The following is a 26,575-nucleotide window of genomic DNA, read 5'->3' on the forward strand; positions in this document are numbered from 1 at the left end:
GACTCCTGCTGCCTGTACCCGGGGCTCCTGCTGCCTGTGCCCGGGGCTCCTGCTGCCTGTGCCCGGGGCTCCTGCTGCCTGTACCCGGGGCTCCTGCTGCCTGTGCCCGGGACTCCTGTTGCCTGTGCCCGGGGCTCCTGTTGCCTGTGCCCGGGGCTCCTGTTGCCTGTGCCCGGGGCTCCTGTTGCCTGTGCCCGGGGCTCCTGCTGCCTGTGCCCGGGGCTCCTGCTGCCTGTGCCCGGGGCTCCTGCTGCCTGTGCCCGGGGCTCCTGCTGCCTGTGCCCGGGGCTCCTGCTGCCTGTACCCGGGGCTCCTGCTGCCTGTGCTCGGGGCTCCTGCTGCCATCACTGCCGGTCCCCAGCTGTAGACTCTGCAGACTTCTTGACTCTCTTCTTTATGTCCTGCTCCTTGTCCTTCTGCTGCTGATCCTGGTTCTCCTGCACCTGGAGAACTTCCCCATCTCAGCAGATCTTGGATGCCCACCCCTGAAGTGTCACTACTTAAGTAATGGATGCCCATCAGACCCACCACACCAGGACCTCTTCTAGAACATGGTGCCCACTGTAACTTATGTGCCATCCTGGAGACCCTCCATACATTTGGTCTATGATTATCTTAGGCAGCCACTATATTGCACCTACTTGCAACTTTGTCATTGGGCGACCAGTATGATCATGAGCTTCCACCATCATAGTATGTTCCCTGAGACTCTCTATACCATCCCACTACCATAGTAACTCATGACACCAACCCTGCTGGATTCATCGTCCATAGGATTGTTGGATACCCCCCTATAAGTGTTCATGGAGGATTCATTCACCCTCGGAGATACATTATAAGAGTTGATGGGGAATTCTGAAATTATTTAGCGACATTGTAGCAGTTTGATAAACATCTGATCCTTGGTGCCCACCTGGACCCTCTGCCCTACCTCGCTGAGCCTTTACTCCTCCAGTTCTTTGTGCCTGAATGCAAATCATGGGAATAATATTTACATAACCCGTCAATGAGCTGCCACCCTTTATCTGGATTACTCGGAAGAACTATAGTATCTACCTCTTTTAGGCCTTGACGTGCTGTATCATATAGTCCTCTATGAACTGTGCATTATGCAATTTTTGGTGCCAGAAGAGATGCCAGCCTATCTATAGTCATGGAGCGGCCATCTGTCTAGTTTTTGCCCTTTTGTCTCTAGGTCCCCATTGGATGACCCATTGTTTTGTGTGGCCTTTGGTTGTTGTAGCTTTACACCGATCCCAATGCCTTATAGTGAGTGTGCAGATTATTGTGCCCCATTGGTTTTGTAGCCTGGCACGCTCTTGAGCTTCGGTTCCTTGCACTCGGAGTTTCAGAGAGTCTGAAGACATGGAAGACACACAACTTCCTTCTGGGTTGCTGGAGATCTGTGTCCTTGTGGGACCCTCTGTTGATGACATCAGAGAGATAGACAAGGTATGTTAAGTGTCATTGTTATGTGCCATTTTGAAGACTTCTTTATTTCCATTGATTTTCAGGTTTCTTATGAATGCATAATAATAGTACCAACTACACTTGGCAAGGTGGTGGAGAATGAGGGCTCTGTAAGGTTCGGTTTAGGATGATGTCACTGGTCTTGCTAGGAGGCTGATGACTTCATCTTAGTGACATCACTTCATGTGTGATGTTTGGCCATCACAGTTCACACGGCCATCTAGACCCGTCCCGTTATTCTCCCGTCAAAATAAAAACAGACTTAAAAAAAAAAAACAATAACGGATGCAAACGGATGTTATCCATTTGTATCCGATTGGATCCGTTATTGTTCAGTTAATAAACAAAATATTTTTTTTTTGTTCTGAGCATGCTCAGAAGTAAAAATGGATCAAAAAACATTGAAAAAACGGATGCAAATGGATGACATTAAAGGCTCATCTATTTTCCATAGACTTCAATGTTAAATTTACTGTATCCATTTTTTCTTACGTTTTTGTTTACGGAAGAAAAAAAACTGCATGTGTTGTTTTATTCTACCATCGAAAAAAACAGAAATGAGTGCAGACGGGTACAGACGGATGTAAACGGATTGTAAAAAAAATCCCATTGACATGAATGGGATTTTCTTTTTAACCGTTTTTAATCATTTACAGCCTGCAAGAACGGAACCAAAATGGGGATAAAAAAAACGGGGACAGACGGCTGTGGGAACGCACCCTTACCTTTCCTGTTCTTGGATTCTTAGACACCTTTCCCCCTCAAATCACAGAAAATTAGTAATTTAATTACTACTTCAAAAATGCACCAGTTCTCCACTTTCATGAGCCCCTCAGGCGCAATGGACCGTCTGGCCCCAAACTAAGCACCTGATGCTAATGTGAATAAGTCTGAAGTATTTTTAAAGTATTATGATGCAGTAAGACATAGACATTCTTAACCCTTCACGTTCTTCTTTGTAATGTTTACTTGCATGAGTCCTGGATATTTGCCAGGTCATGGATACTCATGGTAGTGATTCAGGTGCTCAGATGGTTGACCTGCAGTATCGGGAGGATGTGGGTCATGTGAATAAGACTGTAGGGAAGTTCCTGGTAAGTCCAAATCTCTTCCTTCATGTGATGTTGTAAACCCCCCATCTGTGCATTTGTCATAGTGATGAATGGATGGAATTAATATGTCAGACTGGACGTGTATAACCACAGTACAACCTTACACAGCCACATATTAGACTTATGTCTTGGATAGATACATGCTAACTGCTCCCTAGTCCAGGACAGGTTGGGGCAGGGTATGGGTGGCATCGCTGAAGATGTGGAGTCATTTTATATTCAGTATTGCATCATTCTGCAACAGGTAAGTGAAGTGTAAATCCAGTCTGTGCTGCTTCTGTTCTGGCGTTGGCCCCTTGGGGATAATAATGTATGGAAGTGAATGTGTATCTGACATCGAGCTCCTTACAGCGCCAAGAACAATGGAGAAGATCTACATCCATTCATCATTGAATCGAGTAACACGCAGGGCCGAGCCTATGGTCATGGATGCAGGTTTTTTTAAGAGCCGAGGCAAGTGCTCTCTATCACCCAAAGTGCAAGAAAAAGTGCAAACGTGTCACACTAAAAAAACATTCACAAAGGATGCGGTCTATCGCTAAGCCCTTCTCCAACAGGAGAGAGACCCCCAACAAACCTACCCTTCACCTCCAGGCCAAAAGGCACCTGCAAGGACCCAGGTTCGATACCCCTTTTTGCCGAAGCTACTAAGGGGCCGCAAATGCATCTGGCTTCAACCTAGGCGTTAGCCAAGGTATCAGCCAAGGAGCCGTATACTGATGCCATCTCGACCGAAGCCAAGGGTCTCGACCGACCGATGCCCAGGGGTTGCAGGGAGGTGAGGAACCAAATTGCACACACACATCTCCCCTAGACCGCCAGGAGAGACACCCAGAAGGGCTGCCGCATCCTTACAAATCCTGTGTACAAACAAAACACGCAAAGTGGCACAGTGACATACAAAAATAATAAATAAGTGGATCCGGCCAGATCTATAAAAAAAATTCCCTGACCCTAGCCAGAAGCCCGGGATACCAAGGTGAAGGTGCTAAAGGTGAAGAGTATATGGTGCAGTGCGTTCATTTAGTGAGCTATAACACCCAGTGAGTTTCGGCACCTCAGGGTCACCACTCACCTCGGCCTTGGTGACAGTGGTTATATAAATAAAGGAGTACTGCGGTGAAATTTTTCATTCCATTGTACCTGGGCTTCATAAAGTAAAAAAAAAAAAAAAAAGAAGAAAAACTGTAACTTGCCTTCTGCCGTTCCCCTGGTGCACCAATATCTCTCTTCGATCTTTTGGGCCTTTTTACATATCCTTGAGCCTGATGCGTCACACTTCGATCAGCATATCGCCGGCCACAGCAATGTCTCACTTCGGCCAGTCATAAGCTGAACGCAGTGTCATGTAATGGGCCCGGGCAGCAGGGAGAAGGTGGGGCCCAGGCCCTTTACATGACACTGCGCTCAGTGTATCACCAGCCAAGGCAGGCCATCGCTGCAGCTGGTGATAAGCTAATGGCAGTGTGACACATCGGGCTCAAGGATACGGAAGAAGACCGGACCCAGAGAGAAGAGCGATATCGGCACAACAGGGGAGCGGTAGAAGGTAAGTTACAGTTTTTTACTTTTTGCAGCCCGGGCACAATGGAATGATAAATAACTTCACCGGAGTAATCCTTCAAAGGGGTACTCCACTGCCCCAGCGTTGGGAACATTTTGTTCCGAGCACTTGGTGCGGGCAGTGGGGGTCGTGATGTCACAGCCACGCCCCTCGTGACGTCACACCACGCCCCCTCCCATAGACTTGCATTGAGGGTGCATGGGGTGATGTCACGAAGGGTGTGGCTGAAAGGCACACAAAACATTTAAAATGCAATAAACATCCAATCCTAAACCTTCTACACTCACCCTGATGGGGGAAACCAATAACGGACACAGGTTCCTAAAATATATGGGTCTATCATGTGGACACCCAGAGGGTAAATAAATACACCACCATATAAGTAACTGCAAGCCTATAAAGGGGAAACATTTAACTCTTTGAGCCCGCGGGGTCCCTCTACTCCTTAGACTCCTGCCGCCTGGGTGCAACGTGGCCCGTGGACCCGTCTCAGCGTAACCCGTACAACTACACACAAGGTGCTGAGGCCTTCAACACTTTTTTTTTTTTTTTTTTTTTTGAATGTGACATCAGGTAATAAAAGTAGAAAGAAAAAATAAATATGTCCAGCAAAATGCGCACCACCTCTGCCAGCCTGCTAATACATTACTAATGACTATGTTCTGTAAAGGAATAGACTATGTTCTGTAAAGGAATATGCGTTTACATGAGATTCAGTGGTTGGTGAAATAGTCATCACCTCAGTTCCTTGTTTTGTTTTCCACCACGGCAGGAAAAGCTGAGACCATGAAATAAAGACGTAGATCTCTGGACCCTGGTTTTGTAGTGCAGGGTTTTCCAACCAGCATGCCTCCAGCTGGTGCAAAACTACAACTCCCAGCAGCTTTTCAACAGCTTGAGGCACCCTGGTTATGGATTCTAGGTTTATAGGGACAGAACGTTGATCCAGAGATTTATTCTGATGCCATATTTGGAGTCGGGAAGGAATTTTTACCTCTAGTATGAGTTTTTTTTTGCCTTCCTCTGGATTAAAGGAGTATTCCAGGCCAAAACTTTTTTATATATCAACTGGCTCCGGAAAGTTAAACAGATTTGTATATTAACAAAGTTAGACGAAGAGGAAAGAAGTCGGACTCACCACTGGAAGCAGTATAAAAAGTCTTGTCCTTTATTCACAACGGCAGAGTGGAAAGGTAAAATGCGGTCACACACGCGGGGAGTGAGAGCAGCCGCTCTCAAGATGCGGGGGCACACCACCAACAGCAACTAGTTTTGCGTCACAGACCTGACGCTTCTTCCGGCCAACAAGGTGTACGATTTGTATATTACTTCTATTAAAAAATCTTAATCCTTCCAATAGTTATTATCTTCTGAAGTTAAGTTGCTGTTTTCTGTCTAACTGCTCTCTGATGACTCATGTCCCGCTCCTGTCCAGCTCCTATGAGGATATTCTCCCATCATGCACAGCTCCCGGGACGTGACATCATCATTGAGCAGTTAGACAGAAAACTTCAGAAGCTAATAACTATTGGAAGGATTAAGATTTTTTAATAGAAGTAATTTACAAATCTGTTTAACTTTCCGGAGCCAGTTGATATATAAAAAAAAGTTTTTGCCTGGAATACCCCTTTAACTCAGTAGGGACACATTAGGGATATAGGTTGAACTCGATGGACTCTGGTCTTTTTTCCACCTTATAAACGATATTACTATGTTACTTGACCCTATAGATCAGTGGTCTGCAACCTGCGGACCTCCAGATGTTGCAAAACTACAACTCCCAGCATGCCTGGGAGTTGTAGTTTTGCAACATCTGGAGGTACCCAGGTTGAAGACCACTGCTATAGATACTGGTATGGCTACTATGCAGGAATGCTTTTGTCATTGCAGTTCTACAGTCCTTTAGGGCCTAAATAGATTCTCTTGGAAACCAACAGGCTCTTTTCCCGGCTATAGAGTCTATAGACCAGTGTTTACCAACCAGCGTGCCTCCAGCTGTTGTAAAACTACAACTCCCAGCTTGCCCGACAGCCTTTGGAGGTGTAGTATCCAACACCTGGGGGCATGCTGGTTGGAAAACACTGGTCTATAGAGATGGGTCAAGTACTGTGTTAGCTTTAGCAGGGACTCTGGGCCTACAAAAGGTTTTTGAGGTATTTGTTTTCTCTGTTTAACCCTCTTGTTCTACAGCAGACTATGCACATTAAATATGTGTTGGTCTTAAAGTGGTACTCCGCTGAAAACCTCTTATCCCCTTCCAAAGGATAGGGGATAAGATGTCTAATTGCAGTTGACCCCGTGATCTCCGCTGCTGCACCCCTGTCATTCGGTGCACAGAGCGAACACCGTTCCGTGCCCGATGACTGGTGAACACAGCCGCCACGCCCCCTCCCATAGACATGAATGGAGAGGGCATGGCTCCAAGCTTCCGTGTTCCGGATAACCCCGCTGCCGGCCCAGAGACCGCGGGTGTCCCCAGCGGTGGGACCCCCGCAATCACACATCTTATTCCTTATCCTTTTGGATAGGGGATAAGATGTTTTTAGCGGAGTACCCCTTTGATATTTTTGGACTGGCCACCAAAATATATATATATAATATAATGATCTCCTGACTTTCCCCTGATAGCAGATATTGATGGAGAGAAGGATCAGACAGGGTGGATTTGTACTGCCTGATCCTTGTTGTTCTAGTAGAGAGAAGTTGCCGTCAGGAGTCTGGCATGAAATCCACCACCCGAACCAATACATTACGGGGGGACATTTATCATCATTGCTTTGGTAAGCTGAGTTCTGTAGGCTTTTTTTTTTCTTTAGTTTTGCTTAGGTATGGCACATTTATCATACTATCATAGGGGGGTTGATAAATTTGGCTCACATAAGCAAAAACCAATAAAAATCACTTTAAATACCATTTTTTAAGCACACATAAACAAAAACCAATAAATGACTTCAGAACAATTTGCAACTTTGAATAAAAATTGTTATATATATATATATATATATATATAGTGTGTGTATTAAATTTTTTTACTTTTTTCCCCCGAATGTACTAACTCATTTTTTATGTTAATAAAATGGTTAACAAGTGTTATTTATTTTTTCATTTTTTTGGGAATACATTTTTTTTAAAGTTTAAAATTTTTTTTTTATTTACTTTACAGGCTTAGTAGTGGAAGCCGTCTTATAGAGGGAGTCCATTACTAAGCTGGTGTTAGCCACAAAAACAGCTAGTGCTAACCCCCAATTATTACCCTGGTACCCACCACCACAGGTGTGCCGGGAAGAGTCAGTACCAACAGGCCTGGAGCATCAAAAATGGCGCTCCTGGGCCTAGGTGGTAACAGGCTGGTGTTATTTAGGCTGGGGAGGGCCGGTAACAATGGTCCTCGCCCACCCTGGTAACATCAGGCTGTTGCTGCTTGGTTGGTATTTGGCTGAGAATAAAAATAGGGAGAACCTTATGCTTTTTTATTATTTATGCAAAATAAATATATACACACACATAGGGTCCCCCCTATTTTTATTTTCAGCCAAATACCAACCAAGCAGCAACAGCCTGACATTACCAGGGTGGGGGCGAGGACCATTGTTACTGGCCCTCCCCAGCCTAAATAACGCCAGCCTGTTACCGCCTAGGCATTTTTGATGCTCCGGCCCTGCTGGTACCGGCTCTCCCCGGCATCCCTGTGGCAGTGGGTACCGGGGTAATAATTGGGGGGTTAGCGCTAGCTGTAATTGGGGCTAACGCTAAGCCCTGGCATAGTAATGGATTTTGTCTATAAGACAGCTTCCGCTACTAAGCCTGTCAAGTAAATAAAAAAACACAATTGAAAAAAAAAAAAAAACACTCCCCACAAGCCCATGTTAACCATTTTATTAACATTAAGTAGAAAGAAAAAAAAATGCTGATCATCGACGCAGTCCACCGAATCTGAAGTAGTCCATAGGATACACAGATCTGAAATGAGAAAAAAAAAGAAAAATAGGTTAATACATTTGTCACCCGCCCCCGCATCTCCTGTGCTGCACGACTACTACTCCCAGCATGCCCTACAGTCCATGAGACGTACCTACAGTCCATGAGACGTTACTAGTGTCTTTGAGACATTCCTACAGTACATGAGGCATTTCTAGTGTCCATGAGACGTTCTACTGTTCAGGCCAATATGCCTATGCAGAATTACTTTATCGCTACGCTTTGCTTTCATTCACAAGTAGTGATGTTAAAAATGCAAAGTAATTAAATGCTTCTAGATAATACTAATACTCGATAATATATAAAAAAAAAAAATCTGAAAATCAGTTTTACATGTAAATGGTAACACAATTTTTTCTTTTTTTTAAAGATACCTCTAAATTGAGGTGTAGGTAGGTGTGTATAAAATAGTTTGCCACACTGGTTCTTTTTTGTTTCTGGCCTCTAAGTTTCAGTAGCACTTGGCACTGGCCACGGTGAAGTGGCACCAGATAAACATTAACATACAGCACCCGGATAATCAGCCGTACAGTAGCCAGATAATCAGCCATGCAGCTCCCGGATAATCAGCCCTACAGCACCTGGATAATCGACGGTACAGCACCCGGATAATCAGCCGTACAGCACCCGAATATTCAGCCGTACAGCACCCAGATATTCAGCCGTACAGCACCCGGATAATCAGCCGTACAGCACCCGGATAATCAGCCGTACAGCACCCGGATAATCAGCCGTACAGCACCCGGATAATCAGCCGGATATTCAGCCGTACAGCACCCGGATATTCAGCCGTACAGCACCCGGATATTCAGCCGTACAGTAGCCAGATAATCAGCCATGCAGCTCCCGGATAATCAGCCCTACAGCACCTGCATAATCAGCCAAACAGCACCCAGAAATTCAGCCGTACAGCACCCGGATAATCTGCCGTACAGCACCCGGATAATCAGCCGTACAGCACCCGGATATTCAGCCGTACAGCACCCGGATATTAAGCCGTACAGCACCCAGATATTCAGCCGTACAGCACCCGGATATTCAGCCGTACAGCACCCGGATATTCAGCCGTACAGGACCAGGATATTCAGCCGTACAGCATCCGGATAATCAGCCGGATAATCAGCCGTACAGCACCCGGATATTCAGCCGTACAGCACCCGGATATTCAGCCGTACAGCACCCGGATATTCAGCCGTACAGCACCAGGATATTCAGCCGTACAGCACCAGGATATTCAGCCGTACAGCATCCGGATAATCAGCCGGATAATCAGCCGTACAGCACCCGGATATTCAGCCGTACAGCACCCGGATATTCAGCCGTACAGCACCCGGATATTCAGCCGGATAATCAGCCGGATATTCAGCCGGATAATCAGCCGGATAATCAGCCGTACAGCACCCGGATATTCAGCCGTACAGCATCCGGATAATCAGCCGGATAATCAGCCGTACAGCACCCGGATATTCAGCCGTACAGCACCCGGATAATCAGCTGTACAGCACCCAGAAATTCAGCCCTAGAGCAGCCAAATAATCAGCCATACAGCACCCGGATAATCAGCCATACAGCACCTGGATAATCTGCTGTGCAGGACCCTGATAAATAGCATTGTAAGGCATCCCGATAAATAAGAGCAGTCCCTGACAAAATACTGTCTTATTGGTAATCCATGAAGATAAAGGAATGATGGCAATATCCCTGCTGGTGTAGGGTAAATAAGAAGTTATTGATAACAACTAGGGATCGACCGATATAGTTTTTTTTTTAGGGCCGATACCGATACGATAATCGGTGGAGATTAGGGCCGATAGCCGATAACTTATACCGATATTCCGGTATAAGTTATCGGCTATTTATCCCCCCTCGACACCGCTGCAGGTCATTGATTTAAAGCGGGCGCTTTAAATCAATGCACTGCAGTGGCTTTTGCGGTGCCATAGGCGGCTGCCGCCGCCGCCACCACCCTCTTCTCTCCCCTACCAGTCAGGGTGGTCCGGGCCATCCTTCCTGTAGTGTCCGGCGGCATTCCGGGGGGAGGGTGCACCGGTCCGGGGGGTGCGACGCGATAGGTCGGGGGGCGGTGCGGCGGGTCAGGGGGGGGGGGCGATCGCGGTGCGGGGGGCGGGGCATTATCGGCTTATCGGCAAGGTAATTGCCGATACCGATAATGCCCAAAATTGGGATTATTGGCCGATAATATCGGCCATATCGATAATCGGTCGATCCCTAATAACAACCCTTTTGGTAACGGATGGTAAAGGTGTTCATTCCCACTTTCATTGTGGGCCAGAGTGGTGAAGTGGTTTGTTGTAGTGAAAAGAGAAAAGCCAACATCCCTGGTGCTCTAGGGTAGTGGAGAGGTTATTGTTAACACTCTTGGTAGTTTGGGAAAATTTAGCGCTTTTTTATCTGGTTACTAGGACACTAGGATTGGCAGGAGTATCAGAGCTGGAAGGACTTTGTGGCTGTAATTTACAGGGTGAACAGTTACTTACAATACAGGAATTTAGGTGCACCACTGTGGTAGATGTATACAGTGACATTGGCTATCCCTCAACACTATAAAAGTAAATAGATTACTCAGTCCTCAGCTATACCACTCAAAATGAAAGTGTACGGTGGATGGATGGCTCAGATGGAAAGAAATGTACTACCAGACCAATTAATTATGTAATATTTTTAATATAAAACAATAAAATCCTAAAAAGTCATATTTCTATTGGATAAGCCCTGGAGAGTGGATATGATGCTCACATCCAGTGAACCATATAGGTAAATGATACACCGTGTTATGTATTTTATCCCTGCAGAAAAATGTAGCAACAAATGAGCAGCAATAAAGATGTTAAATAATGTATCCCTGTGAAAAAATGTGGCAACAGTGAGATACAACAATATGTATCGACAGTAAATGCAGCAGCAATAATAACCCTGCAAAGGAAGGTATAGCAACAATAAACTGACAATGTATTGGCAATGTGATGTACCAGCTTGAGATAAAATATCTGGAAAATATCCTTTAAATAAATGGAAGGAAAAGAAACCAGTCTTGTGTTTCAGTCAATCCTGCAAAGAAAATTCAATACTGAACGTTTGGAAGAGTTCTGTTCCGGAGGAATATCCTATACCCCACAGAGGCTAGGGGTCCGGCTAATGTGACCTGCTGCACCAAAGATTAGATGAACGACACAAGCACCGAAGTGCCACTCACCCACTCTGCGCTGGTTTCGGTGTCTGGGATGTCCTGCTCTAGCTAAGAACGGCGGCAGCATCGGCAAGTGCAGCCGCCGCGAGCTTCCGGCGTGTGATGTAGCGGGTGGATGGTCATGTGTCAGGCAGTCAGCTGGTCTGATGAAAGAAAGCCGGCTCCGTGGTTTATGCAGGAATGGTAAAGCCTCTGTAGCTTGATTATTCTCCGCAAAGAAAGCTATCACTAGTCCGGCAGCTGCTAGTATAGCCAGTAATGTGGCAGCTGCTGGTGTAACCAGTGGTGGATCCAATATTCCGGTATATCTGATAGTCCGATATCTCAAGCAGTGCAACACAAGAGCAGAGCTGGTCCCATGAATGGGCCAACAAAGAATCTCTCAAAGGCTTAGAGAGGATTTATAAGGCACTGGACCGGTATTTGGTCCAAAAAATAAATATATATATATTAGAGAATCGTGTGGACACCAAATGCGTTTCGGGGTGTAACCGGAGCATAAACCGCTCCAACCCCTTCCTCAGTGGCAGAAATATAGTGAGTGAATGGATATCCTGTTATATATGGTCTGGAAGTGTCACAGCTGTGATTAAAATCGTTATCACGCACAGGTAGGTTTAATGCTAGGTCCCGTGCCATTTGAGAAACCTTGGCGTTGGTGTGCGGGCTCTGGTGTGTCCTTCATATAAGGATATACTGGCTAATGTCTCCATTTTAACATCAGTGTTGAGGGATTAGCCAATGTCATTGTATACATCTACCACAGTAGTGCACCCATATTCCTGTTTTGCATTCTTATTGTTACACATCCACACCGTTTATCTGGTGTAGGATTCTATTGTGGCACTTGTAGTCCGCTGCAGGCATCCTCCATTGTATGCATTTTTATGCTGGGGATCGCCCCTAGCAACGGACTACAAGTGCAGGATCTGCTCCCCCAGTATAAATGCACAACCGCATTTGGGGTTGAGCACCTCCAGCCATTTGAGACCACGTTTTTTGTTGTTGTTTGAACAGTTACTTAGGTCACATTCACATCGGAGGCTCCGTTGGGGACCAGGACTTCATTGCACAAGGGACACTGATGAATTCTAGAGATGAGCGAACTTACAGTAAATTCGATTCGTCACGAACTTCTCGGCTCGGCAGTTGATGACTTTTCCTGCTTAAATTAGTTCAGCCTTTAGGTGCTCCAGTGGGCTGGAAAAGGTGTATACAGTTCTAGGAAAGAGTCTCCTAGGACTGTATCCACCTTTTGCAGCCCACCGGAGCACCAGAAAGCTGAACTAATTTATGCAGGAAAAGTCATCAACTTCCGAGCTGAGAAGTTCATGACGAATCGAATTTACTGTAAATTCGCTCATCTCTAATGAATTCCAAAGAGGTTAGAATTGTTTTTTAAATTAGTGCAACATGACAAACTATGCAAATCGATTGTTTGCACCAACCTAAAGTATCAAGGTAACCTATTAGTTTGGTCGCGTGGTGAACAACATAAAAAATAAAATCCCCCTCAAATTTGCTAAATTGCTGCTTTTTTTTCTTCAATTTTACCACACAAATACTTTTTTCTTCTACTTTGAACATGTGATTTAAAAATGAAGGAGGGCCAGTACAATTGCCCCCACAAAACTCAAACCTCAAACCCATATATATACATACGTGTGTGTGTGTATAGAGGAAAAAACGAAAGGGCAAAAAACTAAATTTGGCAAGGTCCTTAAGGGGTTAAAGCATCGCCAATGGCTTATTTTAGTGAAACTTATGAATCTTATACACAGGGAAGACAACTATTTTTTGTTGCTAGCGAGGAGAAATACCTAAAGAGGAACAAAAATTGAATTGTAAAATAGAGGATTTTTGGGGTTTTGGCAGCTAAAAACAAGAAGCTCTGTGTGAAAGGTACATAGTATGAATAGGAGACAATCATAGCAGTGATAAAATTGTCTTGTCGACACTTTGAAGGAGCTGATTTTGAGTTTTTTTTTTTTCATGGAGATCCCCTTTTTAGCTTACAATCATGTGTACTGTATGGTTTAACACGTGTAGGACCAAGAAACGATATACAACCAGTGTGCCACCAGCTGTTGCAAAACGACAACTCCCAGCATGCCCGGACAGCCAAAGGCTGTCCGGGCATGCCTGGGAGTTGTCGTTTTGCAACAGCTGAGGCACCCTGGTTGGAAAAAACTGTTATAAACTGTTTAATATCCGTGCTCCTAATAAGGGACACCTTCTCACGTTGGATTGACAATTCCTGTCTCGACGTGTTTCCCCCACACTTAGACTTATGTGGGTTCATCAGGGGACAATCTAATATTTTAGAGATACAAAGCAATGGGTAAGTATCCTTAGAAAATAAAGGATAGAAAAGCCATACACAAGGTCATGAAAAGGTAAAGACAAGCCAGTAACTGGTTGACGGTCACCACAGCATTAGACCGATAGCTTTATAATGCTTTACAAGTATGCGGTTCCTATTTGCTGTCTCCATGTGGACCGTAGTTTTTCTCTGTGTGGTTTGGTCATATAGTTGTGCATTCAACATCCTTGTGTAAACTCAGCACCGAGGGAAAGTGACATCCAGTTGGGCCACATTCCAAGTTTGCTTCCTTGGTGTCACATTTTTGTGCTTTTTGCTGTACATTTGTTGTTGAGTTTGCTTTTTGCACTATAATAGTTACTCTGGGAGGGGGAAAGGGGCTTCGGTCATGGGTCATATATGATATTCATGGATGATATTTTTTTATTTTTAACTTTTTTAATGTAAAAAAAAAAAAAGTGCTCCTTTTCTACTCTTCCTGGCAGTGGATGGGCCTTGGGGACAAATGCCTGAATGTGACCTAATTCTTAGTTTTGTCTTATGGAAAGTTTCAGACATACTTCCCCCATAGTCCCAGGTTGTTGGGTTTTCATGTATTGAAATAAGAACACAAAACCCCATCAGAGTTATTTAGTGTCTACTTGTTGGTTGGGGTATTTGGTTTGTTTTTTGCATTGATTTGCACTCAGGGATATAAGGGATACAGTTCCTTTCTATGAAACCATAAGGTGCCACACAGTATATAGTTGGTGCCAGAAAGTTAAACAGATTTGTAAATGAGTAAAACAGAAAAAGATGCAGTCCTACTAGGTATAGGGGAAACAGGAAACAATAGAAGGAATAAGAAGTGTCTAAAACATAAATAAATAAATTGTATTTATTGAATAATAGTCTCAATGATGTTCTATAGTCTGGGCAGGGCCCTTGCCACAGACTGAACAAAATATATTAAGGGTGCATTCACAAGGGCGTATTTGTCAGCGGATCTGCAGCTGCGGATCCGCTGATAAAGGCCCCTAAAGTGCTGCCCTTTGTGCCTGCTCATAGCGGCAATCCGCCGCTACCAGCAGACACACTGCGATGTGCGATTTACCCTGCAGTGTACTCGCACCCATCGCGGCCGCTCTCTGTGTAGCTCAGGGAGCCGGGGGAGCGGCTGCGATGTGCGGGATGTGTGGATACACTGTGACTCGCACTTCAGTGTGTCTGCTGGTAGCGGCGGATTGCGGCTATTAGCAGGCACAAAGAGGGTAGCACTTTAGGGGCCTTTGTCAGCGGATCCGCGGCTGCGGATCCGCTGACAAATACGCCCGTGTGAATGCACCCTCAAAGAATATTAAGACATGTATTGTACATAAGATAAATAAAAATTTGCACTGTTGCGGGAAATAGATTGTTAAACAGTCTTGAGAATAAAATATATTTGGGCTAGTGGGTAAACAAGGTCAAACAGCAGTTTTGGGAGCGCTGGAGGCTCCTGGGTAAATGCCCACTGTAACAGTTTGTGCACGTATTAGCGCTGATGCAAAAAGAACAATAATTCTCTATCTCCGACCGCACGGAGACCGGGTAAATGAGGAACAAAGTTAGAAGATCAGGCACTTAGTGCCTCTTACCGGCTCCTGGCGGAGGACGATTGCCGGCATACGGCAGCGTTTGCAGATGTATTTGTGGTATGTCCCCTTTGACCCGACGGCACGGGAAGCTGTAAGAGAGACACACAGAGTCCGGTGGTGGTGATGTCCTGGATGCCTCTCAGTCCCGGTAGCACGGGAGCAGCTGAGAGAGGGGTCCGGTGTTGAAGATGAGTTTAACAGCGTGTGGCAGCACTGTGAAGTGCCTCTCTGCCCCGACGGCACAGGGGGTCAGATGTAGAGGTGAAGATCAAAGTGCAGATTATAGCAGTCCAAACCAGACGCGTTTCGGGGAGCTGGGTCCCCTTTTTCAATGGTAACATTGCAAAAGACTGAAATTCAGTCTTTTGCATTTTCCTGTTTCCCCTATACCTAGTAGGACTGCATCTTTTTCTGTTTTTACTAAATAATTATTTTGGCACAAGAGTAGGTGCAACGCAGTAGCCTCGGTTTAAGCTTTCTTACTACTATATTTGCGTTGAGCTACCCCCCTTTTTTAGATTTGTAAATGACTTCTATTAAAAAAAAATCTTTACCCTTCCAGTACTTTTTAGCGGCTGTATGCTACAGAGGAAATTCTTTTTTTATTTAATTAATTTTTTGTCTTGTCCACAGTGCTCTCTGCTGACACCTGATGCCCGTATCAGGAACTGTCCAGAGCAGAAGAAAATCCCCATAGCAAACCTATGCTGCTCTGGACAGTTCCTGATACGGGCATCAGATGTCAGCAGAGAGCACTGTGGACAAGACAAAAAAGAAATTCAAAAAGAAAAGAATTTCCTTTAGTAGCATACAGCTGCTAAAAGGTACTGGAAGAGTAAAGATTTTTTAATAGAAGTAACTTACAAATCTGTTTAACTTTCTGGGATCAGTTAATTGGAAAAAACAAGTTTTCCAACGGAGTACCCCTTTAATGCTGGAAAGTTCTTACAACTAAGATTTTGCTTTCTTTGGGCAAACTTCAGCCAAAAACCCAGTGTGCACCCTGCAGCGTTCTTTAGTGCCCTCACCACCAGTGTATTCACCCTCCTTGCTGTAATTCTGCGTTCCCAGGCATGCCTACTAAGCAAACAGTGCTCACTGAATACATATACAGCTTTAATAAACCATTCTGCACCTGGTGAAGGAACAGGATGTCACCCATGGAGGGATCACGAGATCACGAGATCGGCTCCTGACCCAATCCCGTATTCATCACCACCGACCGATGAGACACATGGAAACTATTGTTAACCTTTACTGTATATTAGTAGTGCAGCCTCCACAACCTAAAAAGGTGTCACTGACGCGTTTTGTGTATTGGAAAGCATTCCATCCCCTACAAAGAGTGAGGGTATAATGCAGAAACTGTTTGTCAGTATTGGTTAACCCAGTGTTTCCCAACCAGGGTGCCTCCGGATGTTGCAAAACTACAACTCCCAGCATGCCTGGACAGCCTTTGGCTGTCCAGGCATGCTGGGAGTTGTAGTTTTGCAACACCTGGAGGCACCCTGGTTGGGAAACACTGGGTTAAAGGGGTTCTCTGGTGGAAAACTATTTTATTTATTTATTTTTTTTTAAATCAACTGGTGCCGGAAAGTTAAAACAGATTTGTAAATCACTTCTATTAAAACAAATCTTAATCCTTCCAGTACTTATTAGCTGCTGAATACTACAGAGGAAATTCTTTTCTTTTTGGAACACAGAGCTCTCTGTTGACATCATGAGCACAGTGCTCTCCAGGAACTGTCCAGAGCAGCAATGCTATGGGGATTTTCTCCTACTCTGGACAGTTCTTAAAATGGAAAGAGATGTCAGCAGAGAGCACTGTGCTCGTGATGTCAGCAGAGAGCTCTGAGTTCCAAAAAGACAATTTTCTCTGTAGTTTTCAGCAGCTAATAAGTACTGGAAGGATTAAGATTTTTTAATATAAGTAATTTACAAATCTGTTAAACTTTCTGGCACCAGTTGATTTAGGGGAAAAAAAAAGGTTTTCCACCGGAGTACCCCTTTTAGCCCTTAAGAACACAGGGATTTTTCATTTTGTCACTTTCTTCCTCCTTGCCTTTTTAAGAGCTATAACCCTTTGTTTTCCGCTTACAGACCCATATAAGGGCTTGGTATTTACTCCACCAATTGTATCTGTAATGACATCACTCTACAAATCACATACAAAATCTACCGCTAAACAAAACAAAATTTGGTGGGCCAAAGTTAATTGAGAAATGGAAAAAGAACCTCTTTGCAAATTTAGTGGTCTTCCATTTCTAAAACGGCACATTATCTTTATTCTGTAGGTCCATAGGATTGCAATTAGAGATGAGTGAACTTACAGTAAATTCGATTCGTCATGAACTTCCCGGCTTGGCAGTTGATGACTTATCCTGCATAAATTAGTTCAGCTTTCAGGTGCTCCCGTGGGCTGGAAAAGGTGGATACAGTCCTAGGAGACTCTTTCCTAGGAATGTATCCACCTTTTCCAGCCCACCGGAGCACCGGAAAGCTGAACTAATTTATGCAGGATAAGTTATCAACTGCCGAGCCGAGAAGTTCGTGACTAATCAAATTTACTGTAAGTTCGCTCATCTCTAATTGCAATGATACCTAATTTATATAGGTTTTTTTTTATTTTACTACTTTAAAAAAATAATAGCTTTTTTTTAGAAAAGGAGTATACGGTACTCAAAATTGTCCTCCTCTCACCCCCATAACACTTATTTTCCTCCATTTTTTTTTTTTTGCGCTGTGATCTGTAGTTTTTAGTTGTACCATGTTTGTTTTGATGGGACTTTTTGATTGCCTTTTTATGATTTTTTTTTTTTAAGTGACCAAAAATCAGCAATTTTTCACTTTAGTTGTTTTTTTATTTTTACATTTATGCCATTGACCATGTGGTTTAATTTACATGATATTTTAAAAGTATGGACATTCCCACACGCAGCAGTACCAAATATGTTTGTTTTTCTGTTTACAGTATTTTATTTGAAAAATGGGAAAAGGGAATGATATAGACTTTTTTTTTTCCAATTCAAGAAAAATTTCAAGTAAATCAAAGGCTACAGAAGCCAAAATGAATATGCATTGCGATAGAACAATGGCGTGGTAGGCCACAATACAGAACAAAACGAGAGTTATAAAGAACAATAAGGTACATAGCAGTAATACCGGGATATTACAGTAATGACAAGTGTGAAGGGAAGGTGTAATGAGGGTACCCTCGTCGTCAGGACTAAATATGGAAATAGTGGCGGGGAGAGATCAGAGCAGATAAGGAGCAGGAGTAGTCCAGGCAAGAAGGTATACGGGAGAATGTGCTATGTAGACCCTGTATAATAGACAGAAGACAGTCTACAAGACAAGGCAAATCAAGAAAAAAGAAGTCAAGGCAAAACGCCAAAGAAACACAGGGGAGACAAAACTAAGAGAAAGAAAGAAGAAAAAAAAAAGGGGGGGGGAGAGAGGAGAAGTAGGGAGACACAGAAAAGAGGGATCAAACAGATAAACACATAACAAAGGGACCCAGCCAGGGTGTAAACCGTCCCGAATGCAGTCCCAGGTGGGAGTCTTGGAGAAGGTGGAGCAGAGCCCCTCCCAGAGGCATTAGCCCACTGACCGGTATCCAAGGGAGGAACAGAAACTTCACCATGGGAGCCCAGTGGCAACGAGTCTAGTAACCTCCTCAGGGTGGACAGACAGAAGTTCCTCCATATGTTTGATGTGTGTGACCTCAGCAAACCAGTCTTCAAGGGTGGGAGGGTCAGTGTTTTTCCAGCACCTAGGAATGACTGTCTTGGCAGCTAGGAGAAGATGTCTTGCTAGGGACTTCTTATATTTTGCTTGCGCCATTGGAAACATGTAAAGCAAGGTGGCTTCCTCCCGGCCCCCGGTTACTTCCCAGATGACCCGGAGGATCGACCGCCAGAAAGGCAGGAGTTTAGGGCAGCTCCACCAGATATGCGTCATTGTACCCTCGTCACCGCCGCAGTGCCAACAAGAGCTCGGGACAGAAGGATACCGACGGTGAAGCATCGTCGGAACCCGGTACCATCTAGACAAGATCTTATAGCTGGTCTCCTGGGCCTTTGTGGCAATGACAGCTTTGTGAATGAGAAAGAAGCACCTGGACCATTGATTGGGAGGAAAAGTCATGCCCAACTCAGATTCCCACGCACGACAAAATGCCGGAAGGGGGTCCGATCTGGGGGACAGCAACAAGCCATAGATGGCGGAGATGGAGTGACGAGGGTACGAGGAGGCTAGGCAGAGGCGCTCAAAGTGTAAGGCTACGATGTAGAGTGGAGCGTCCAAGGAGGCTAGAGTAGAAATGTCGTAGCTGGAGATAGGCGAAAGGAGCTTGTTTAGATAATGAGCGATCACCCAGTAGAACCTCCAGGGGTTTAAAGGGGTACTCCCACCCTAGACATCTTATCCCCTATCCAAAGGATAGGGGATAAAATGTCTGACCGCGGGGGTCCTGCCCCCTCCCATAGACTTGCCTTGAGGGGACGGGGCATGACGTCACATGGGGGCGGAGTCCTGACATCACGGACTTCCGTTCCAGTGGTCGCGACCGAGACCCTCCAGCGCTTCCGGACAAGAAACAGGTGGGTGCCGCATGCAACATTGCCCTTTGGATAGGGGATAAGATGTCTAGGGCAGGAGTACCCCTTTAAGTGTACCTCCTGCTAAGACATGACGGAAACGGAGGGGGTTGGACAAGGATGATATAGACTTTTATTAGGGAAGGGGCTTGTTCACATTTATTAAAGGAGATATATCATGCTAAAAAACGTATCCCCTATCTAAAGGATACGTTTTTGATCCCGCTCGCTGAGTGGCCGGGGGTTTGAAACTCCTGTATGGGGCCCCGTCTCTCCCCTGGAGCAGCACGTCACGACCCCGATGCACCCCCCTCTTATATCTCTATGGGAGATCCTTTGGCTATCCTTGGCTCTCCCATGGAGATATCTAGAGGGGTGTGTTTTGGCTGCCGCTTCATGCAGGGGTCATGACACGGGGGCAGGGGTGTTTGGATACTCCTGTATGGGGCCCCGGGAGAGGCACGTCATGACCCCATCACGAAGCGGCCGCCGATACGCACCCCTCTTATATGTCTATGGGAGAGCTGTTTGGCTATCTCTGGCTCTCCCATGGAGATATATAGAGGTGTCGTGTTTTGGCTGCCGCTTCTTGCAGGGTCACGATGTGCCACTCCAGGGAGAGCCGCTGCCGCCGCATACGTTAGTTCCTTTGGATAGGGGATACAGTTTTCAGCATGATACTTCTCCTTTGAACACAATTTTTTTCCAATATTTTATTCACTATGTTTTAGGCCCCATAGGAGAATATTACATGGAATTTTTGGATTGCATACACACTGGACAGCATTGCCAAAGAACAGCATTGATCAGTATTATCGGTGCTCCATTACTACAGACTGTCTGCAGTAAATGAGCACTGATCACCCGGATGGAAGGAGGGCAAGAGACCTCCGCCTGTGCTGTAAGTTTAACGGGACATCATGGTTTTGTCAGGGTGGTCCCGATCAGCTCCCTGAGCTAGCCAACATACATTTTTACCACATTTAGACTTCGTAATCAGGGCATGATAGGACTCGTAGTTTTGCAACAGCTGGAGGGCCCCATGTTGGAGAACACTACAGTAGACTAAAAAAGCGCTGGGGTAAAATATACAAAAAAATCAAAACCCACACCTACAATTACTTCCAGGTGGGGGTACAAAACCCCTTTATAATGCACCCTCCCTTAAAACTTCACTTTTATTTTGTTATATTTTAAAATTTACATACTGGTGAGGAAAAAACTAGGTTAAAAACCCAACAGCTTGACCACATTCTTATTTGTATAGGTGGACTTCCTACTGAGAGCCCTGTGGCTGCAGTGCTACAGGGCCACGTGGAGGAGGATGTTATTAATACCGTAATAACCTGCCTCCCCGCCTCCTCCACGTGGCCCTGTAGCACTGCAGCCACAGGCTCTTAAATTGGCTTTCAGTAGGAAGTCCACCTATAGCAGTGGTTCTTAACCTTGTTGGAGGTACTGAACCCCACCAGATTCATATGCGCATTCACCAAACCCCTCTTAATTGGAAAAATAAAATATGATTTTTTCAAATTCAAAACATAGGAGGTATATATTTTATTTATTTATAAAGCGCCTACAGATTCCGCAGCGCTTATATTTAAGTATATATTTATACATAGGTGCACAAAATGAACAAAACCATGAAAACATGATTTTCACACAAAAACATAATGAATATTTACTGCAAATCAGTGTGACTTCTGCTGTTGTCTTTGAGAGACCAGTTCAGAAATGCGCAGCTTTACCTTGGCAAGTGCCACTCTCATGTCATTTTCGCAACAATGGCAGTGTTCCCCCCACATTAGGCAGGCAGAGTTGCCTCCCCCCCCACATTAGCCAGGCAGAGTTGCCCCCCCCCCCCACATTAGGCAGGCAGAGTTGCCCCCCCCCCCACATTAGCCAGGCAGAGTTGCCCCCCCCCCCCACATTAGCCAGGCAGAGTTGCCCCCCCCCACACATTAGGCAGGCAGAGTTGCCCCCCCACATTAGGCAGGCAGAGTTGCCCCCCCCCCCACATTAGGCAGGCAGAGTTGCCCCCCCCCACATTAGGCAGGCAGAGTTGCCCCCCCCCACATTATGTGTAGGCAGTTTCCCCCACAGACATACAGCCTCCAGCCATATACAGTGTATGTCTGGAGGCTGTATGCCTGTGTACTGCCCACTTCAGTGCTCCGACCGCTTCGGCTATAGCAGTAGGTCTCGGGACCAGTGGTCGGAGCACCGAAGATGACGTCACTTACCAAGCTGGCCAGCGTGCGTCTTCCTCCTTCTCTCTCCTCTGGTCCTCCGGCGCCTTTGTCCCGGCGACCCTGCTTTTTTAAACTTAACGCGGGGCTGCAGGGAGTTAATAGTGATCAGGGGAATTGCCTGTCGCTACAGGATGGGCAAACATCGGCTCTGGGGCCCCAAGCAATTGCTTGGTTTGCCTGTCTTGTTGGGACCTCCCGGGACTGACTCGCCGAACCCCTGGGGTTCGATCAAACCCAGGTTAAGAACCACTGACCTATACAAATAAAAGAGTGGTCAAGCTGTTGGGTTTTTAACCTAGTTTTTTCCTCACCAGTATGTAAATTTTAAAATGTAACAAAATAAAAGTGAAGTTTTAAGGGAGGGTGCATTATAAAGAGGTTTTGCACCCCCACCTGGAAGTAATTGAAGGTGTGGGTTTGGATTTTTTTTGTATATTTTACCTCATTTCCTGGGAATTGTTGAGAAACACTACAGTAGACTTTCTCTTACCTGAAAGAATCCTTATTCTGCATTGCTTACCGTATTTTAGACAGTTATTTGGACAATGAGGAAATTCATGACTTTGACTCATTGTGCTCACCTCCATCAGCTGCCTGTAAAGCCCTGTATGCTTGGATTTTCTGTGTAAGATAAATTGAACTGCTTGTTCGGATATACAACATACCTAGTGTCTGTCTGCTGGAGGTAAAGGCCTGGGCATTTCCCTCTACAGCGGAAAATACTAACCTGTGTCCTGTATACTATATCTATCTCATTCTCATTCTCTCTCTGATGACATGTGACATGTGTCATCAGAGAGCAATTAGACTCTCTCTCTCTCTCTCTCTCTCTCTCTCTCTCTCTCTCTCTCTCTCTCTCTCTCTCTCTCATGTTTTGCTATACACATGTTTATTCTCTTTGTGTCTTTTGGAACTAAACCAAAAAAAGAAGGAAAAAAAGGCAAATTGAACATAATGTCACTGATGCTCCCTGAGCCTGCAGGCAGCTTGAATATCTTTTGGAACTTGTTTGGGGCTGCTTATCCACCATCCGGACGATCCTGTGTTCACACCTTTTCATACATTTTTCTCTTCCGTCCACGTCCAGGGAGATTAGCTACAGTGCTTTGCTTTCAGGTGGGATTTTTATATTGCCCACACCTGTTACTTGCCCCAGGTGAGTTTAAAGGAGCATCACATGCTTGAAACAATCTTATTTTTCCACAATTTTGAAAGGTGCCAATAATTTTGTCCAGACCATTTTTGGAGTTTGGTGACATTATGTCCAATTTGCTTTTTTTCCTCCCTTTTTTGGTTTATTTCCAATACACAGAAAGGGAATAAACATGTGTATAGCAAATCATGTGTTACTGCAATCCTTTTCCGTGAGAAATACTTCATTTTCTTGAACAATTTCAGGGGTGCCAACATTTACAGCCATGATTATATATATTATTCTGTTGAGAAACTACATCTCCTGGTGGCATGTCCCGGCTGGGAGTTGTAGTTTTGTAAAAGCCGCAGAGCCCCAGATTATAACAGTGCCTATCAGAGGCAGAGATGTAAATGGAGTCGTTAGGCTTAGAAGCCCGATTTTACCTTATATCGACCTGTTATAGGGTATGTATACTTTTGCAATCATTTTTTATATGCCTTCAAATGCAGTTTGAAACAAAATTAATAGCAGCCTGTTTAAAAAGCTCCTATCTAGGGCTGCAATGATTATTCAATAAAATCGATGAAATTTCGATAACTGGATTCGTTGTCGATTAATCCTGTTATCGAATAATCATCCGATTCGTTGTCCGGCGCCGGTGGTCATAAGGCTGCTGCAGGCACAAGGTCAGATGCTAGGCCGCACCGCCGCAGCCTCTGTTCAAGTCCCTGCCCACCCTCCGCTGACCCACTGCTCACCAATCAAGCGTGCTGCTGCTTCTCTCCTCCCCTTCTCTCGCCGCTTGTGGATGCTCTGTACATTGTGCCTCCATTTTAAGGAGCCTCAGCCTGGCCTGGGGCCCGGAGGACCTCACCCGCACTGCTGCCGCCGGTAGGCCAGTTTCCTGCTGTTTAATGTGCCCTGCTACTGTTACTGCCGCATTGCATATTGACACACACGTGGGGGGGGGGGGGGGTTAGGAGGGTTTGCACCCTAGTGTCATCTACAGACACAAGGGTGCAATTCTCTGCACATACCCCCATGTGCATAGCAGTGTATATATACATATATACATACATACTGCTATACACATAGGGGTATATGCAGAGCATTGCACCCTTGTGTCTGTAGTACAGACACTAGGATGCAATGCTCTGCACATACTACCATGTGTATAGCAGTATGTATGTATATATACACTGCTATGCACATGAGGGTATGTGCAGAGCATTGCACCCTAGTGTCTGTACTACAGACACAAGGGTGCAATGCTCTGCATATAAAAATAGTTAAGAAAAAAAATTGTAAAAAATTGTGTAATAAATGTGAATAAATCACCCCCTTTTTCTATTTTCTATAAAATTATGTAACTAAAATAAATATATACATACGGTACTTTCTGCGTGCAGAGATGTCTAAAATATAAAAAGTATAATGTTAATATTATAATATAATGAAACTGCACAGTGAATGGCAAAAATTTATGTTCACTTTATATAGCAGAAAAAATGAATAAAAAGCGATCAAAAAGTCCACTCTAAACAAAAATAATACTGTTCGTGTACAGAAAAATAAGTGTTATAGGTGACAGAACATGAAAATTTGAAGCAAACTCATTTTCTTACAAAAAGTTTCATTTTTTTTAAAAGCAGTAAAATAAATCAAAACCTTTACAAGTTTGGGAATCGTAATTGTATGGACGTACAGAACAAAGATAACCTTGTCATTTTAACCGTAAAGTTCACTCAGATATTTTTATTTTTTGGCCTTGCTGTAGATTTTGTGCTACACTGATGGATGTCATAACAAAGTACAATTATTCCAGCATAAAACAAGCCTCATATGGGTCTGTAGGTGGAACATTATGTGTTATGTCTATTGAAAGGCGAGGAGGAAAGAAAAACAAAATGCAAAAATGTAAATAATCTGCAGATAAAATAAGGGTACATAATTAAAGGGAAATTGCCATGGTGTAGTTAGTTTGATTTGCAGGTATCATGTTATAGAGCAGGAAGAGCTGAGCAGATGATATATACAATACAGTACAATCTGCAGGTATCATGTTATAGAGCAGGAGGAGCTGAGCGGATGATAAATACAATACAGTACAATCTGCGGGTATTATGTTATAGAGCAGGAGGAGCTGAGCAGATGATATATACAATACAGAACAATCTTCAGGTATCATGTTATAGAGCAGGAGGAGCTGAGCAGATGATATATATACAGTACAATCTGCAGGTACCATGTTATAGAGCAGGAGGAGCTGAGCAGATGATATATATACAGTACCATCTGCAGGTACCATGTTATAGAGCAGGAGGAGCTGAGCACATGATATATACAATACAGTACAATCTGCAGGTATCATGTTATAGAGCAGGAGGAGCTGAGCAGATGATATATACAATACAGTACAATCTGCAGGTAACATGTTATAGAGCAGGAGGAGCTGAGCAGATGATATATACAATACAGTACAATCTGCAGGTAACATGTTATAGAGCAGGAGGAGCTGAGCAGATGATATATACAATACAGTACAATCTGCAGGTATCATGTTATAGAGCAGGAGGAGCTGAGCAGATGATATATACAATACAGTACAATCTGCAGGTAACATGTTATAGAGCAGGGGGAGCTGAGCAGATGATATATACAATACAGTACAATCTGCAGGTAACATGTTATAGAGCAGGGGGAGCTGAGCAGATGATATATACAATACAGTACAATCTGCAGGTATGTTATAGAGCAGGAGGAGCTGAGCAGATGATATATACAATACAGTACAATCTGCAGGTAGCATGTTATAGAGCAGGAGGAGCTGAGCAGATGATATATACAATACAGTACAATCTGCAGGTAACATGTTATAGAGCAGGAGGAGCTGAGCAGATGATATATACAATACAGTACAATCTGCAGGTAACATGTTATAGAGCAGGGGGAGCTGAGCAGATGATATATACAATACAGTACAATCTGCAGGTATGTTATAGAGCAGGAGGAGCTGAGCAGATGATATATACAATACAGTACAATCTGCAGGTAGCATGTTATAGAGCAGGAGGAGCTGAGCAGATGATATATACAATACAGTACAATCTGCTGGTAAGATGTTATAGAGCAGGAGGAGCTGAGCAGATGATATATACAATACAATACAATCTGCAGGTATCATGTTATAGAGCAGGAGGAGCTGAGCAGAAATATACAATACAGTACAATCTGCAGGTATCATGTTATAGAGCAGGAGGAGCTGAGCAGATGATATATACAATACAGTACAACCTGCAGGTATCGTGTTATAGAGCAG

At 44.5% G+C, this 26,575-nt stretch overlaps 1 protein-coding gene across 1 annotated transcript in view; it reads left to right on the forward strand.

Annotated features, from left to right (window-relative positions):
* Window positions 1–243: 243 nt before the first annotated feature.
* DENND3 (DENN domain containing 3) overlaps window positions 244–26,575 on the forward strand; it is a 98,636-nt gene continuing 72,304 nt past the window's right edge. The window contains 1 exon segment of the mRNA XM_056522848.1: window positions 244–1,452. Within this exon segment, the coding sequence (XP_056378823.1) occupies window positions 1,366–1,452 (87 nt within the window). The 5' untranslated portion in view covers window positions 244–1,365.

The sequence above is a fragment of the Hyla sarda genome, chromosome 5 (assembly GCF_029499605.1).
Source record: "Hyla sarda isolate aHylSar1 chromosome 5, aHylSar1.hap1, whole genome shotgun sequence".
Lineage (NCBI taxonomy): Eukaryota > Metazoa > Chordata > Amphibia > Anura > Hylidae > Hyla > Hyla sarda.